Source organism: Lactuca serriola, chromosome 8 (genome assembly GCF_051521515.1).
Source record: "Lactuca serriola cultivar US96UC23 chromosome 8, Lser_US96UC23_V15, whole genome shotgun sequence".
NCBI lineage: Eukaryota > Viridiplantae > Streptophyta > Magnoliopsida > Asterales > Asteraceae > Lactuca > Lactuca serriola.
The window spans coordinates 151,491,961-151,508,723 of NC_136415.1; the positions used below are offsets into that span (position 1 = coordinate 151,491,961).

At 32.7% G+C, this 16,763-nt stretch overlaps 1 protein-coding gene and 1 pseudogene across 1 annotated transcript; one reads left to right on the plus strand and one right to left on the minus strand.

Moving 5' to 3' along the window:
* Positions 1-357: 357 nt before the first annotated feature.
* On the minus strand, positions 358-861 carry LOC145067501 (secreted RxLR effector protein 161 pseudogene; annotated as a pseudogene).
* A 9,529-nt stretch (positions 862-10,390) lies between these two features.
* On the plus strand, positions 10,391-13,750 carry LOC145069870 (Polynucleotidyl transferase, ribonuclease H-like superfamily protein). Its single transcript, XM_079016815.1, has 8 exons — positions 10,391-10,966; positions 11,142-11,272; positions 11,367-11,555; positions 11,667-11,779; positions 11,882-11,998; positions 12,066-12,180; positions 12,351-12,566; positions 13,062-13,750. Exons 1-8 carry the CDS (start codon positions 10,608-10,610, stop codon positions 13,664-13,666), a joined length of 1,845 nt encoding a protein of 614 aa, XP_078872941.1. The 5' UTR covers positions 10,391-10,607; the 3' UTR covers positions 13,667-13,750.
* Positions 13,751-16,763: the final 3,013 nt, after the last annotated feature.

Here is a 16,763-nt window from a genome sequence, read left to right on the forward strand (position 1 = left end):
ATAATTCACCTCGAAGTGACACCACTTCTCTCTCACATAGGTGATTCCAAGAATCATTAAAAACCATATGTTTAGCCTAATTTTGTCACTACATATAGGAATGGACTAGGAAGTAATGTTAACTCGCCTATAGTGACATGCCTCACTCATACAGATAGGTTATCCTTTTGAACCCAGATATTGGGATCTCCAGTCTTCTGGGTAAGGTTTCCTTCGTATGAATTTATTCATTCATGGGCTTTAGTCCCATTCCTCTTGACGACTTATAAACTACATCTCTACTCAAGCCTTTTGTAAGCGGAGCCGCAATGCTATCCTTTGACTTCACCCAGTCAACCGTGATAACCCCCGTAGAGATTAGTTATGGTATCGTTTTATGTCTACATCTAATGTGCCTTGATTTCCCATTATACATTGTACTTTGAGCTCTACCAATTGCCGATTGGTTATACAATGTATACATATCGCCGTCTCCATCTTGGGCCATTCGGGAATGTCCTCTACAAATTGACTTAGCCACTTCGCCTCTTCAGCACAAATATCTAAGGTGATAAATTCAGATTCCATCGTGGATCTAGATATAACTGTTTGCTTGGATGATTTCCATGCTACAGCAGCACCTCCAAGTGTAAACACATATCCACTTGTAGATATGGAATCTTTTATGTCAGATATCCAATTTGCATATGTGTATCCTTCGATAACTGCTGGATGTCTACCATAATGCAGTCCATATTCTCGCGTGTATCTCACATACCTTAGCAACCTAGTAATACTCTTCCAGTGTTCAGAACTTGGTTTACTAGTGTATCTACTTAGTCTGCTCACAGCATATGCTAAGTCAGGTCTGGTACAACTCATTAGATACATCAGACTGCCAATAATTCTTGAGTATTCCACTTGATTAACACTATCACCTCTAATTTTACGTAGAGTTGACTAGTGTCAATTGGAGTTCTAGCTATGCTAGTGTCTCCCTTAGCAAATATTTCAATAATCTTATCCACATTGTGTGTTTGACTTAAAATCAAACCACTTTGGGTTCTTGTGATCTTGACTCCAAGAATCACATCCGCTAAACCCATATCTTTCATGTCGAACCTAGATTTCAACACATCCTTCGTGGATCTTATTATCTTGTCATCACTACCGATGATAAGCATATCATCAACATACAAACACAAGATGACATAACCATGAGTGGTGTTTTTCACATAGATACACTTATCACACTCATTGATTCTAAAGCCACTTTCCATCATGACTTGATCAAACTTTTGATTCCATTGTTTAGGAGCTTGTTTTAATCCATATAGAGACTTAACAAGTTTATAGACCTTGTTCTCTTATCATGAGGCAATGAAGCCCCCAGGTTGCTCCATATAAATTTCTTCTTCCAACTCCTCATTTAGGAAAGCCGTTTTCACATCCATTTGATGAACTTGCAAGTTTCTGATAGCTGCAATGGCAAGAACTAATCTAATGGATGTTATCTGCATTACTGTAGATTACGTATCAAAGTAATCTAGACCTTCTTTTTGTCCATAACCTTTGATTACTGGTCTTGCCTTGTATTTATCAATACTGCCATCAGGTTTCATCTTTATCTTAAAAATCCAACGGCAACCTAGTGGCTTGCTACCTGGAGGTAGATCCACTAGTTCCCACGTATGATTTTGTAAGATAGATTCTACCTCATTTTTTTATGGCTTCTTTCCATTGAGGTCCCTCAGAAGAAGTAACCACCTCTTGGTAGGTTTTAGTTTCACTTTCCACCACATAGGTGTAAAAATCAACTTTAGCCCTCTTACTTCTTCTGAGTTCTGTCTCTTTTTCCTCGGATTGAGCTTGTTCTTCCTCTTGAACAGCTTCGTTATTTGGTAAAGATGGGCTTTCAACTTCCTTGTTCAAACAAGGAAACACATCTTCAAACAATGACGCATTCCTTGATTCCATTACGGTATTCTTGTGTATTTCATGTTTCTTAGAATCATGCACAAGGAACCGATAAGCACTACTACTTTGTGCATATCCAATGAATACACAATCCACTGTTTTAGGCCCTAACTTTTGTACCTTATGCGGTGGTACTACAACTTTAGCTAGGCAGCCCCACACTCGTAAGTACTTATATGATGGCTTTCTTCCCATCCAAAGTTCATACGGTGTTTCATTCTTTTCTTTGCGAGGTATCTCATTTAGAAGATAGTTAGCTGACAAAATAGCTTCCCCCCACATTGAGTGGTTTACACCCGAACTAATTATCATGGCACTGACCATTTCGTTCAAGGTACGGTTCTTTCTTTCAACAATTCCTTTGGATTGAGGTGAATAGGGTGATGTGAGTTCATGAAGAATTCCATTTTTCGCACAAAATTCAGCATAGGGAGAAACATATTCTCCACCTCTATCACTTCTAACCACTTTAATTCTCTTGTTGATTTGATTCTCAACTTCATTTTTGTACAAGACAAACTTGTCTATTGCTTCATCTTTACTCTTAAGTAAATATATGTAGCAATATTTCGTGCTATCATCGATGAATGTAATGAAGTATTTTTTCCCACCTTGAGTATGAATTGACTTTAAATCACACACATCAGTGTGAATTAAATCAAGTGGTTCGGTGTTTCTTTTGATTGTTTGGAAAGATAATCTAGTTTGTTTGGCTTCAACACATGTGGGGCATTTATGATTTGAGTCAATATTAAGTTTTGGTATGTATTCTAGTTTAATTAATCGCTTAATAGAATTGTAATTTACATGTCCTAAGCGACCATGCCAAACATTTGAGCACTCAAGAAAATAAGCAGAACTGGAACTTGTATTATTCATTTTGTTTGTCACCATTACATTCAATTTGAACATGCCATTCAAGGCATATCCTTTTCCCATAAACATACCATTTTTGGACAAACAAACTTGCCCGGCTCAAACACTAGCTTAAAACTAAATTGGTTCAACAAACCACCCGACACTAGATTCTTACGAAGTTCAGGAACATACAAAACATCCCTAAGCTTCACTTATTTCCCCGAAGTCATTTTTAGAATGACATCACCAACACATTTGATATCCGCCGTAGCTGCATTTCCCATGTAGAGCTTTTCACCATCTTCAACTTCTTTGTAGGTGTTGAAAACACTCTTGTCACGACACACATGATGAGTAGCCCCCGTGTCAATCCACCACTCCTTTGAATTTGTATTCATGAGATTCACTTCAGAAACCATAGCCGTGAGATCAGTAATCATGGCCACCAACTCCATGTTATCATTCACCATGTTTGCTTGACGGTTTTCCCTTTTAGGTTCCGGGCACTCCGAAGCCTTGTGACCCGGTTGGCCACAATTGTAGCACTTGAACTTCTTCTTGAAAGTTCCTGCCTTGGGGCCTAGGTTTTTGCCCTTTGCTTTCCCTTTGTGAGGTCCCTTGCTTTTGCTCTTGGAAGTTTGACCAGCTTCCACCATATGAACCTTGGAAGATTCAACTTCACTGCCTTTCTTCAAGGCCATTCGATTGTCTTCTTCAATGCGAAGACGCACCACCAGTTCCTCCACATACATCTCCTTTCACTTATGATTAAGGTAGTTTTTGAAGTCTATCCAACCAGGAGGAAACTTTTCAACCATTGATGCAACTTGTAATAACTCATTAAGATCCATCCCTTCTGCATTGTTATCATGTATGATGACTTGAAGGTCTTAGACTTGACTCATAACAGATTTTGAGTCAACCATTTGTATTCCAAGAACTTAGCAACAACATGCTTCTTGGTTCTAGCATCTTCTGTCTTCTACTTCCTCTCCAAAGACTCCCATAGTTCCTTAGCAGTTGCAACTTTATAATAAACATTGTAAAGTGTATCAGTCAGCCCATTCAACACATAGTTGCGGCACAGAATTTCTGAATGCTTCCATGCATCCACTGCATTCACAGATTGAGCATCAACCTGCCCCTCAGCAATTACAGGAGCAATTTTTGTTAGGAATCGAGCCAGGTTCAAGGTGGTCAAGTAGAATAGCATCTTCTGTTGCCACCTCTTGAAGTTCAGACTAGAAAATTTTTCAGGTCTCTCAACATGATTAGCCATGATGTTTGGAACCGGTGTATTTGGGTTAACAGCAGGGTTAGCACCAGCAACAAGAGTTGCAGTAGCAGCGGGAGTTCCATACATTCTGAAAGAATGTAACCACAGTTAAATAGATTACAGGAAAAAACCGATACAAAATCGATTTAGAATAAAAGAAAAGAAAAACGAAATGGTTAGAACAAAGAATAAATTTGTTTAAGACTGTTAGTGTAATGTCTTCGTTTTTCCTCTTTGAAAGGTTCTTGTAAAGAAAAGATTAGAAGCAAACGAAGTGGCCGAGGCTCGAGTTGGACTCGATTCCCTTAAACAGATTCGCCGTCTGTTCCCAGGGTACAACAACCTTAGCAGTATTGTGTACTGCCGGATATTACCACTTGCCTGAAAGAATCGCCGGAAGCAGGAGTACAGAGAAGGAGGAAGAAGAAAAGTATTTTCATTTGTGTGTTTGAATGAGATGGCAAGGTCTTTTTTTAGAGTTGAATTGTGTAATGGAAACAAATCACTAATTGATTGAGTGTTTAATGCCAATAAATGTCATTAATTAAGCAATTAAAGCATCCGTTACAGAATTCAAAAAATAGGGACCAAAACTGTCAAGTTTAGCAAAAACGATTTCGGAGCTGCATTCGTGTCCGTAGGTCGCGCCCATGCACAAGTTCGGTGTTTTTGGACTACAAAATCCAAGATTTGCACCCTTGCGCTCGGGTAGGAATTGTAGCATAACTATAGTCACAAGCTTGTAAGCCTTTCATGCATTCAAACTTATAAACCTTGTTTGGTTTGGTCTTTCTACCAATGTGGGAATCATTCTCACATTCCTCTCTTTTTGCTAAATTTATTCTCAAATACCCATCTTTGAGTATCAATATCTAATTCACATATACTCTATTTTGGACATATAATATATCGTTTCGAAGTCCTCGTGGAGGAGAACACAAACTCACTTAGAGTTAGTTATATATACAACATATGTATATATTTATATATGTCAAAAGTTAGTAAAAAATATAAATATTTATACTAAATTTTCCAACAAATCCAAGACTTCATTTGAATTGTGGTACTTTCGTTTGGGGCATGTGTCGTTTGACACTCTTTTTACTTTAAATAAACTTGGTCACATTTTTGTTTCTTGTATTTTTCCTAAGCGGATAATATGTTCACTGTGCCAACTTGTGAAATCGCATCGATTACCTTTTAATAATGGTGGTAAACACGCCACTTGTGTATTGGATTTGGTGCATTGTGATCTTTGGGGACCCTCTCCGGTTACTTCAGTTGATTCATACCAGTATTATGTTTACGTTTGTTGATGATTTCTCCCCGTTTACATGGTTTTATCCATTTAAAACCAAATACAACTTTTATACTGTTTTTGAGATGTTTTATAACCTTTGTGGAGAATCAACTCTCCTTTAAAATTAAAACTTTTCAAAGTGACGGTATGAAATTTGTAAACAGTCGTGTTAAAACATTATTACAAAAACACGAGATTTTTCATCAAATATCATGCCCCTATACACCCCAACAAAATGGTCAGGTTGAGCAAAAAAATCACCACATTGTGGAAACCGGACTTGCTATGATGTTTCATGGTCACATTCTGGCTCAATATTGGGTTCATGCTTTTAGTTCGGCCTTGTACACCATCAATCTCCTTCCCACCAAGGTGCTCTCCATAAAGTCCCTGTTTGAGATGTTATTTAATCGGGTCCCCGCTTATGACATTTTTCATCCGTTTGGGTGTCAGGGTCTATCCGTATCTTCGTGATTATTCGGCTCACAAGTTGTCTCCTCCAAGCCTCCATGTATATTTATTGGGTATCAATATCATTCTCAATACAAAGGCTATCAATGACTTGACTTGGTGTCGTCTCATATTTTTATTACCCGACATGCTCGCTTTGATGAGCTCAATTTTCCCTTTAATGGTTCCTCTACGACGGATCCTCTTGCCTCACTCTCGTTACAAGAATTTCTTGCGGACATGCCGGTCACCCCGATCCTATCATCGGTTCTTGTTGATAAACCAATTCCGCCCGTGACCTCCACAACAGCCCCTTGTGCCGTCTGCACTGGTCATGCTCTCGCGTCCGCACACCCTACCGATCCCGATACCGGATCCGATCCCGCGCCCGATACACTTGTCCTTGATTTCGATCCGAACTCACCTGATGAGGGTGTTCCTTCAGCTCCCGATCCATAACTCTATATTTTAATTGTTTCTATATGATTATGCATTATGTTTGACATCAAATGTTTATATATATATATATATATATATATATATATATATATATATATATATATATATATATAAATAAAGGTTTCCTTGTGAACAGTTCTTAATGGTCCATTTTTTTTTATCTATTTTCTATTTTTGCCCCAAATTAAGTTTTTAGGTTTATGACTTTTGCAACTTTAGTTTACCACGTTATACCGCCCTTATTCTACAACCTTTTCATGCACCCCGTCGGTTCTTCTTCACCGTCTTATATCTTCTATTTGATTTTTTTCTCTTCACCGCCTCCATCAAAATGCCTGAACATTACATAATCGTTTGCTTCGCCACATGTCACCACCATAAAAAAATGACCACCTGTCGCCCCCTTTCCGCTTTCACTGCTACCAACACTTTTGGATTTCCCATGCCAACGATGTTGTTTATATTATTTATAAGAAAAATGAAAGGAAAAATTACTTTACTTATAAAGTCCTTAAATTTCTAGCAGATATACTAATCCTAAGTTTTTTCTTGTTTTCTTTTTTTTCTTTTTAAATCTTTAGCAATTTTTAAATTTAATTTTAGTAGCTTGACTAAAAACCGTTGTTTGGTTGGCCAAAATCCTATGAAATTATGAAGAATTGGAATTTAATTAAATCATTTTTATATGTTTGGTTCAACTTTTAAGAATGAATTGGAAGCGTGAATGAGATGAACTTTTCATCAAGAGGGAAAGTTCATTTCATTAAGAGGATGAACGAATTAAAATCCAATTGATGATTGAAAATATGAGATTACTATATATATATATATATATATATATATATATATATATATATATATATATATATATATATATATATATATGAAAACCCTATTTGTTAAAATCAATCGACCTTCATTACCACCACAACCACTACCACTAACGCAATCACCGTCACCCACCACAAACGTCGATACCACCACCATCACCCATCACAATGTTGGCACCACCATCGTCAGCACTAGCCACAAATTCCGCCACCACTGCCACCCACCACCACTGCCACCCACCACCACCATTTACCATTTTTATATTTTTTTTTATCGTATAGCTTTATATATAAGTTAAAACAAAGTAAAACAGAAAAACAAGAGGACAATTTTGTCATTTACAATATTGAAATTAAATTAATCTGACATGTTTGTGAATCAAACAGAATATGGAGTTTGATTTCAATTTCATTTCAACCAATCAAACAAAATATGAAATTGGATTCCAATTTCATTTCTTACGAACCAAACAAAATACATAATTAGATTCCAATTCTTTCACGTATTTCAATTCCTTAATAAATTTAATTTATTCTAAAAGATTCTGCAAACTAAACCTTACCTTAGTAATTTAAGGGCCCACTTTCTCACTTTTGTCATGAGCCTCAAATTCTATTGGACCCGCGTTTCTCACCACGTAACACTTAGGCACCCGATAGGGGGGTTTTAAGTTGAAAGAGTTGGCATTTCAATCGATGATTAGACATTAGAATTGTAAGGGATGCAATTCTCAAAAGGATGTTTAGTATCATTGCTAAAACAGAACCATCTCCTACAAACTTTGGAATATCTTGGAGCTATGGTTATTATTATTATTATTATTATTATTATTATTATTATTATTATTATTATTGGGAGGTGTTTAAAAAAAAGAACTTATTATTTATTAGCTTATCCCTATTCTAATCATACATACTTATAAAACTAGCATTTTTTTTTTCTTGAATCTCATGCATTTGAAACCCCCATTCTTTTTTCCTTCCACCATATTCATTTGAAACTTCCATGACTTTTCAATTTCTTTATAATAATAATTATAAATTGGTAATTAGGTTAAATAAATATCAAATCTAAAGTGTATTCATATATAAACTAAATTTCAATATTAAAATAATATCTTTAATTCTATTTATAAAATTATGTTTTTTAACTTTTAACATATTATACTTAATTTATTAGTTTTAATATATTGTTGGATGTAAACCATTATCATTTTAAAAGTATAATTTTTGAACAATTTGTATAAAATACTTAAATTACTAATTAAAATATAACATTATAGGATCAACTTAAATATAAATTTTATTTAACTTAAACAACCCAAAGATTATTTTATAAATAGTTAAAAGTGATAAATTGTAGTGTCTTTCTAATAATGATTGTAAGTTGGTTAATAAGGTTAAATAAATATCAAACCTAAAGTGTAATAAAAAATAGACTAAATTTCAATTTTAAAATAATATCTTTACTTCTATTTATACAGTCATGTCTTAAAATTTTAACATATTATACTTAATTTATTAGATTTAAAATGTTGTTGCGTGTAAACCATTATCAGTTTAAAACTAAAATTTTTGAACAGTTTGGACAAACTACTTAAATTGTTAATTTAAATATAACATTACAGTGTCAACTTAAATAAAAATTTCAGTTCCACTAAAAAAACCAAGTAATATTTTGTAAATAGTTAAAAGTGATAATTGCAAAAACTAAATTGTAATATCAGTTTAACTAAAATATTTCCTAAATATATTTATATAATCGTTAAAAATTTTCAACTAAGTAGCTTAAAATAACTTATAATAACAATAGTTAAAAATAACTCTATATAAATGATTATATTGTTGCCTTTAAAATAAAAAAATAATGTTTGATGTTTTAGATAATTATAATGATAGAAATTAAAACATTAAGCAAATAAATTTTAACAAAATTAGTTAAAAATAACAACTATAAATAATATTAAACCATATATAATATTTAATTTTATTGATGTGTAACTCGCAAGTAGCAGTCATTCAAACGATTGAGATTATAACATTATAATAGATTTATATATTATCATATAATTCAAAATAATCAATATATTGTATCAAATTAATATACGAATTATTATATCAGATTTAACAACAATGTCAGTGTTATATTTGAAAAAATATATATTTGTAAAAACTTCAACTATATAGGTGTTTTTGCGCATTACAATGTCAACTCAAATATAAATTTCAGTTCCATTTAAAAAAACAAAAGAATATTTTGTAAATAGTTAAAAGTGATAGATTGTAGTGATAAAAGAAAAAACTAAATTTTAATCTCAATTTAACTAAAATATTTCTTAAATATATTTTTATAATCGTTTAAAGTTTCCAAATAAGTAGCTTAAAATAACTTACAATAACAATAGTTAAAAACAACTTATATAAATGATTATATTGTTAGCTTTAAAATTAAAAAAAAAACAATGTTTGATGTTTTAAATAATTATAATGATAGAAATTAAAACATTAAGCAAATAAATTTTAAAAAATTAATTAACAATAAAAACAACTATAAATAACATCAAATCATATATTATATTTAATTTTATTCATGTGTAACTCGCGGGTAGAAGTCATTCAAATTATTATATCAAATTTAACAACGACGCTATTGTTATATTTAAAAAATCATATATTTGTAAAAACTTCAACTGTATAGGTGTTTCTGCGCAATGCGCGGGCATTCACCTAGTAAAAGAATATGTTTAATCTCCTATTGATAAGTGTCATACAATTAAAACATCTCATTAATGTTATATATCCTTTATCATGTCACTTGTCACCCTATTAATTATTCATTTCAAATTTTAAATTTTTTCATTCTAATTACATTAAACTAATAATTGATTCTTTTATTTAAATTTCAAATTTCAAAATTTCCCATTCTAATTATATTAAATTAATAACATTAGATTGAAAAATAAAATAAAATTAATACATATTATAAGATGATATAACTTCATGTATTTATTTAAATTAACGATTATAATTTTATATAACTAAAAAAATATCTCTTAAATAATAATTTATTTAAAATAATTAATTAATAATTTTGACTTTTTATATGAAAAAAGTTTAATTAATTTTATAAACTAGTATTCTACGAAATAAATTATTTTTATCCAAAAGGATGTAAAAACACTAATAAACTAACTAATAAGTTGTTTTAATAATCAACATTTTTATGAATCTCGGTAGGTAACTTACAATTTTGAATTAAACGAAACAAAATTTGTTTGCTGTTCTGTTTCTCGTGAGTCGTGGCTACCCTGAAAGGCTGAAACGACGAGAGAAGAAATGGTTTAAGGGTTTTGGCAACCCTGAAAAGAGAGAAGAAATGGTTTAGGTTTTTCTTGGTCTTCTTTAATTCCAAATACCTGCAAATAAGTATATCAGTCTCAAATGTTCCTTTGAACACGAAGACAACAGCTGATCGCTGATGCCATCATTTCCAATGGTGTGGAGGCGCTTCCTTTGCACCCAGACATCTAACTTCTCTTTCTTCAACCAAAAACCCGCCGCCGTCCGCCGTCCTCAATGGCCTATAAAACAGGTCACCAAGTCTAATTTCGTAGATTCACTCGACGAAATTAAGAACCACATATCTGAATCAGATTTTGTGGCGGTTTCGTTGAAGAACACTGGTTCTTACTCGTCCCCATGGCATCGAATTCTGCCCTTCGACACCGCTGAAACCGCATACCTGAAGGCCAAGTATGCCGCCGAGAGGTTTCAGATTCTTCAGTTTGCTGTTTGCCCCTTTTCTATTAGGGCTTCCAATAAGCTTACAGCTCACCCGTAAGTCTTCATTAATTCTATCTCGCTGTTTACATGCATACATCTAATTCGGATACATCGAAATATCCTTGAACTTGAATTGATATTCCAGAATATATTGATCGCCCCAATAACACTTATGAGAGCAATAATAAACAGATTGATGATCAAAACTGTTTTCTCAATTCATCTGTAGGTTCAACTTCCATTTGTTCCCGAGGGATGAACTGAAAACAGGGATGCCCTGTTACAGTTTTTCATGTCAACCATCGTATTTAGCTTCAATGGCTCGAGATGATTTTGACTTCAATCTCTGCATAAATGATGGTAACCCCCATCTCTTCTTCTTCCTCAAAATGGTCCGATTTCTGATCAACATGCTTCTATCTGAGTTCCCTTTTCTTTACCCTCTCCTTTTAAGGTATATCTTACTTGTCCAGAGCACAAGAATCAGCAGCAAAAATTCAAATCGAGAATCCAGTTTCAAATGATTACGTGACCCAGTCTCCTTCATCTCGTTCAGTTGCAGATAATGTATTTGTTGAAAGGATTAAATCTAAAGTTGGACACTGGATAAGTGCTTGTACACGCTCAGATACAAGAACTGATGGTAAATAAAGAAACACTGAATACTGATATATAGCTTTCCAGATTAAGTTCTGTCCACATTAAGTCAAAAACCAAAAGAATCTTATTATTATTAATCACTTGTTGTTTGCAGATGCTTTAGTTAATTCTCTCAGGAAACTTATCTTAGGAGGTGAAGATTATGGATCAAGACCTTCTTTGAATATAGATGTTTGCAGTGAACGTCAAGTGCAACTTGTATTTGAGGTCTATTCTTGTTAATGCAATAATTTCAATACTTTTTTTAAGGTGGAATATGCTTTAGTTTTTACTTATAATATTAATAGCAATGTATTGGGCATGCTACAGATGGTGAAATCCCAGTATGAAAATGTTGTGCCATTAACAATTCCTGCAAAAGGAGGAGGAACCCAATCTGTTCGAGTTGTTTTAACAAGTTCAAAAGAAGATAGAGATCTTTTTAAGGTAGTATACATCGGTGAATTATTAATGTTTGACTTTCAATGATTCAATTTTGACTTCCAAATTGTAGACAGAGCTTCAAGATATAGAAGAGGAACAAAGCAAGCGAATTCGTGGCTTTCGGGAGGTGATCGATTTGATTTCTGCTTCTCGGAAACCCGTCATTGCTCACAACTCCCTTAATGGTATGTGTCCATATCAACAATTTACGATTATGCCCCTTGTATTTTCCCACCTTGTTTCATCTTTTTGAATGGGACAAAAAGTTGCAGCTTTTTGAATATCCTGGTCCAATGCATGCCAAACACAGTACAACATGTTCTTTGTTTTTAGCTTTTTGTTTTGTTTTATGCAGATTTTGCATTTATTTATTCCAAATTCTTGTCTCCACTCCCATCCACAATGGATGAATTTAGAAGCTCATTGCACTCGGCTTTCCCTGATGTACTTGACATCAATCATCTAATGAAGGAAGTGGGCCCTCTAAGTAAATACAACAATTTACCTTCAGCTATTTCCTACTTGAAAAGAAACTTTTTTGCACCTATAGAAATCGAAATACCTCAAAAAGGTTAGTCACGTTCTTATTTCCATGGTAATTTGTACATATAATGAATAAGCTTTCTAAGGAAATTTTTTATGATAAGGATGAGAAGGGCATTTGTTTTTTGCACATACGAGATATCGAGAACAAGTCTCCGTCTCACCTTCTTGGGTGGGACAAAAAAGTTCAATTTTTGTCCCATTGACATCGGTCACACAGTCTCTATCCAATGCATACCAAACACTATGGAATATGTTTTGTCCTGCTTAACAAGTGGGGCCGTAGGCCCCATTTATTGCGTAGGACAGGACAAATTATGCAGGTTATACTGCATTGGACTGAGACTGTGTGACCGATGTCACTAGGACAAAAACTGAACTTTTTTGTCCTACCCAAAAAGGTGAGACGGAGACTTGTTCTCGATATCTCGTATGTGCAAAAGACATAAATGCCCTTCTCATCCTTATTATAAAAAATTCCTTAGAAAGCTTGTAAGATCTAATTACTTGTATCTTTGAACAGCTAGCATAGAGGAAAACAAGAACCATGGTCATGATGCTGTGAGAATAAGCGAATTATTTGCTAAACTATGCTCTATCCTAAAAATCACCCACGATAACGGGCCTTCATCACTTAAACGCCACTTAAATGTGTTCAACCAGGGCTCTAATGGCTTCCTAGATGAGGGTGATGACATCAGTATATGGACTCATAATCCCAAAAAAATCAGCATCGACAATCTAGTATTTATATGGGGTTTCAGAGGCGGCATATCCGCCGGAAAGTTAAAGAACTTGCTTTGTAATTCCCACGAAAGGTTATCGGAAGATGATCTTTTTGATGTCCGATTAGTGGACAAGAATTGTGCGGTTGTTGTGTTTTGGAAAAGTGGACTGTCAGAGTGGTTTCTTGCCGCCATTGATTCCGGTGAGGAGCTCCGGGAACTGGCGGCGGAAGGGTTCATGGGGGCAGGCTATGAAGCTTATAGAAGGGTCTGTAAATTTGAGGTTTTAGGGGCAGATTTGGCGGATTCGTTAGCGGAGTGTAGGGTATTGGAGGGTGGTGAGGTGGAGTCTGATGAAGTGTATTGGAACAGTGAGCTGATGATTAATTTTGATGATCTTTGATTCTTTTGACTTTTGAAGTCAAACAAAAGCCAATTTTGATGATGTATTTGACACTGGTAACTTTATAATTATTGTAGTTGTAAAGATGATTTATTGATAACCTTTGAGATAATATTCCAAGAAAAAAGGAAAGTGTTGGTAATAAATGATTTTAATGTAGAGAAAAAGACAACTAAATTCTTTAATTAACGAATTCAAAGATTCATAGTCAAAATTGGGTTTTGTAACCAGTATATCTAATTGATCAACACTTTGTTGTTTCTAGAGACAAATCAATTAATAAAATATAAGAACTATTTATTTTATATAAGTCAAGTGTCTTTCATCAATCCATGTAAGAAGCTTAAGTACATCTATACCATTTTGGTAAAACAATACCCATACAATGACCTACCATATCCCAAAGAGACCTCACTAATGTACAGTCAAATACTAAATGATTGGAAGTATGCTCTATATGGTCCTCACAAAGAGGGCATAAAATAGATTCCAAATCAATACCTTGATTTATCAAATTTATTCTAGTCTGCAATCTATTATGAAGTATCCTCTAAATGAAAACATTGATCTTCTTTGAAACATACCTATTCTAATGGGTGATCAAGAGTAGCATCATCAATATGAGTTTGCATTGTACAAACTGAAAACTCATCCGTTTCATCCAACACCAATATCCATAAGTTGAATAGGGTCAACTTTCTTTCTCAAGGTGTTATATCTAATAATAAATAAATTTTTCATGAAACTTTTTACATGGTTTCACAATGCTAGCCCACACTTTGGAACCTTTCACTTGATGATCAATCAAAATAATATCACATCATCATTCACATCAATCCAAATAAATCCATTAAGCTTGGGTCCTCTTATATCCACGAATTTTTCGTATATTTATTGCATTGAATTACGTGTCTACACTAAATCAATCAGTGAATGCTTTTAATCATTATTTATCAAATTTTCATTTAGAGTCCTTTAATATAGGTCAAATTTATAATTTACCCCTTTGTAAAGTTTTACATATTACTTTAACTTTGTAAAGTTATATATATTACTTAAATATTTTAGTGGTTCCTACTTATTTTATATATATATATATATATATATATATATATATATATATATATATATATATATATATATATATATATATATCAAAATATTAACTTTTGGTATTTTATTATGAATTTAAATCCATTTTTAATAAAGTTTATTTTTTACTATGATATATTTTATCATTTTAAATTTATAATTTTGACGACCGATTAATTTAAGAATTTTTAACTCGTTTCTAGAAACATCTATTTAACCACCCTTACGTCAATTGTTATATATAATAAATTAACGTCTTATGTCACGTCTTAAAATATGTCATAGCTCGCTTATAACTTTTCAATTATTTTTACGCCCTACAACTTATAACAATAAAACACCACAACTTATCAATTATTTTTAGTAAATTGTCAATTATTTTTACGCCCTACAACTTATAACAATAAAACACCACAACTTATAATAATTATTTTTAGTAATCCGCCGAGTAAAAACTGATTTATAAACTATTATTATCGTCAAATGTTGATAAGGGTTCAATTATAATGTATTAGTAACTTGTCAATTATTTTTAAGCCCTACAACTGTTATACCCCCGGCCGAGGCGGCGGAATATAAGGTTTGATTTGAAAATCAAATATAAATGTAAGGATATTTAATGAAAATAATATATTTTATTATTTTCAAAATTCATATTGATCGACCAATTTATAACTTTATTAAAATTTCAATTATCGTATTGATATGTGTGCCGATAAAATGTATTAATATGTGTGCCAATCATTTTATCGATAAAATATAATATTACAATTTTATACCTTCGGTTTACGTTGTAGTTGTTGAGTCAAATTTTGAAGCATATTGCTGATGTTGTTGAGTCACAATACACAGGTATAAAAGCGAGTCTTGCGCATAACAAAATTTTGATTGTACATTGGTATTACGAAATACCACATCAAAAACCATTGTGCCATTTCGTTTCAATTTATGCACTTGATATCATTTTCAAAGAATATGAGCGGTCCAAAGAATTTGGATTTGTTTATGAAAATTGTGGATGTCAAGTACGTACAAGTTATGGGCTGCCATGTGCGCATGAACAAGCTATATTTGTTAAAAAAGGTCATTGTGTACCGCTTCATTCAGTAGATAAGTTTTGGAAGAAACTTGATTTATTAGAATGCAAATCGTTAGAAGATGACAATTTGGGTTGTGCAGTTGAGGTAAATATGTTTAATGCTCATTACGAAAAACATTCAAGACCTGTTAAGTTAAGTTTAGCATGAAAGCTACTGAACTTAATCACGCCGTCAACAACTTCACTTTATGAACCTGCTACTCACAAAACTACTCGTGGGCGCCCTTCCTTAAAGAAGAAACTTTTCAAGATCATCACGGTCTGCTGGATGAGAAACTGTTTATGCTGCTCACCTGAATTCTTACATTTCTCCATTTGCAACACACAGTAATTGTAACAATTCTACAGTTATAATATCTGATAATTAATAAAATCAAATTTATGTTTTGTTGTTTATAATTATTAAGATCTCTATAAATTAAAAAAAAATTGTTTTTTTTTAATTTAACAAACTTATATATGTGCGATTCTGATGTTTCTAATATATATATATATATATATATATATATATATATATATATATATATATATATATATATATATATATATATACTAGGTTAAAACCCGTGGAACCCACGGGTGTTAATTTTAAATAAAATTAAAAAATTGATTATGTAATAAAATAATACACCATTCATTTATAGTTATAATAGCAATGTATTTGTAACTTTTTACCAAAAAAAAAAAAACAATGCACTTAAAGCTTTTACCAACATTGGATATATAGCATTGGATACATAACATCTTACTTTGAGTTATATTTCTTGCATTTAACCAAATCATGGTCTAAATGTAATATATAACAATGTACTTTTATTATTCTGTCAAATATAACATCTTACTTTGGGTTTTATTTTCTTTCATAATTTAATTAATTTTTTTAAGCATTGTACTTTGAAAGTACAA

Excerpts from the sequence above, each read along its gene's own strand:
- LOC145069870 (XM_079016815.1), top strand. The coding sequence starts at position 10,608 with ATGCCATCATTTCCAATGGTGTGGAGGCGCTTCCTTTGCACCCAGACA. Across the intron at positions 10,967-11,141 it reads AATAAGCTTACAGCTCACCC|GTTCAACTTCCATTTGTTCC; the intron begins GTAAGTCTTCAT and ends ATTCATCTGTAG. Across the intron at positions 11,273-11,366 it reads CAATCTCTGCATAAATGATG|GTATATCTTACTTGTCCAGA; the intron begins GTAACCCCCATC and ends TCTCCTTTTAAG.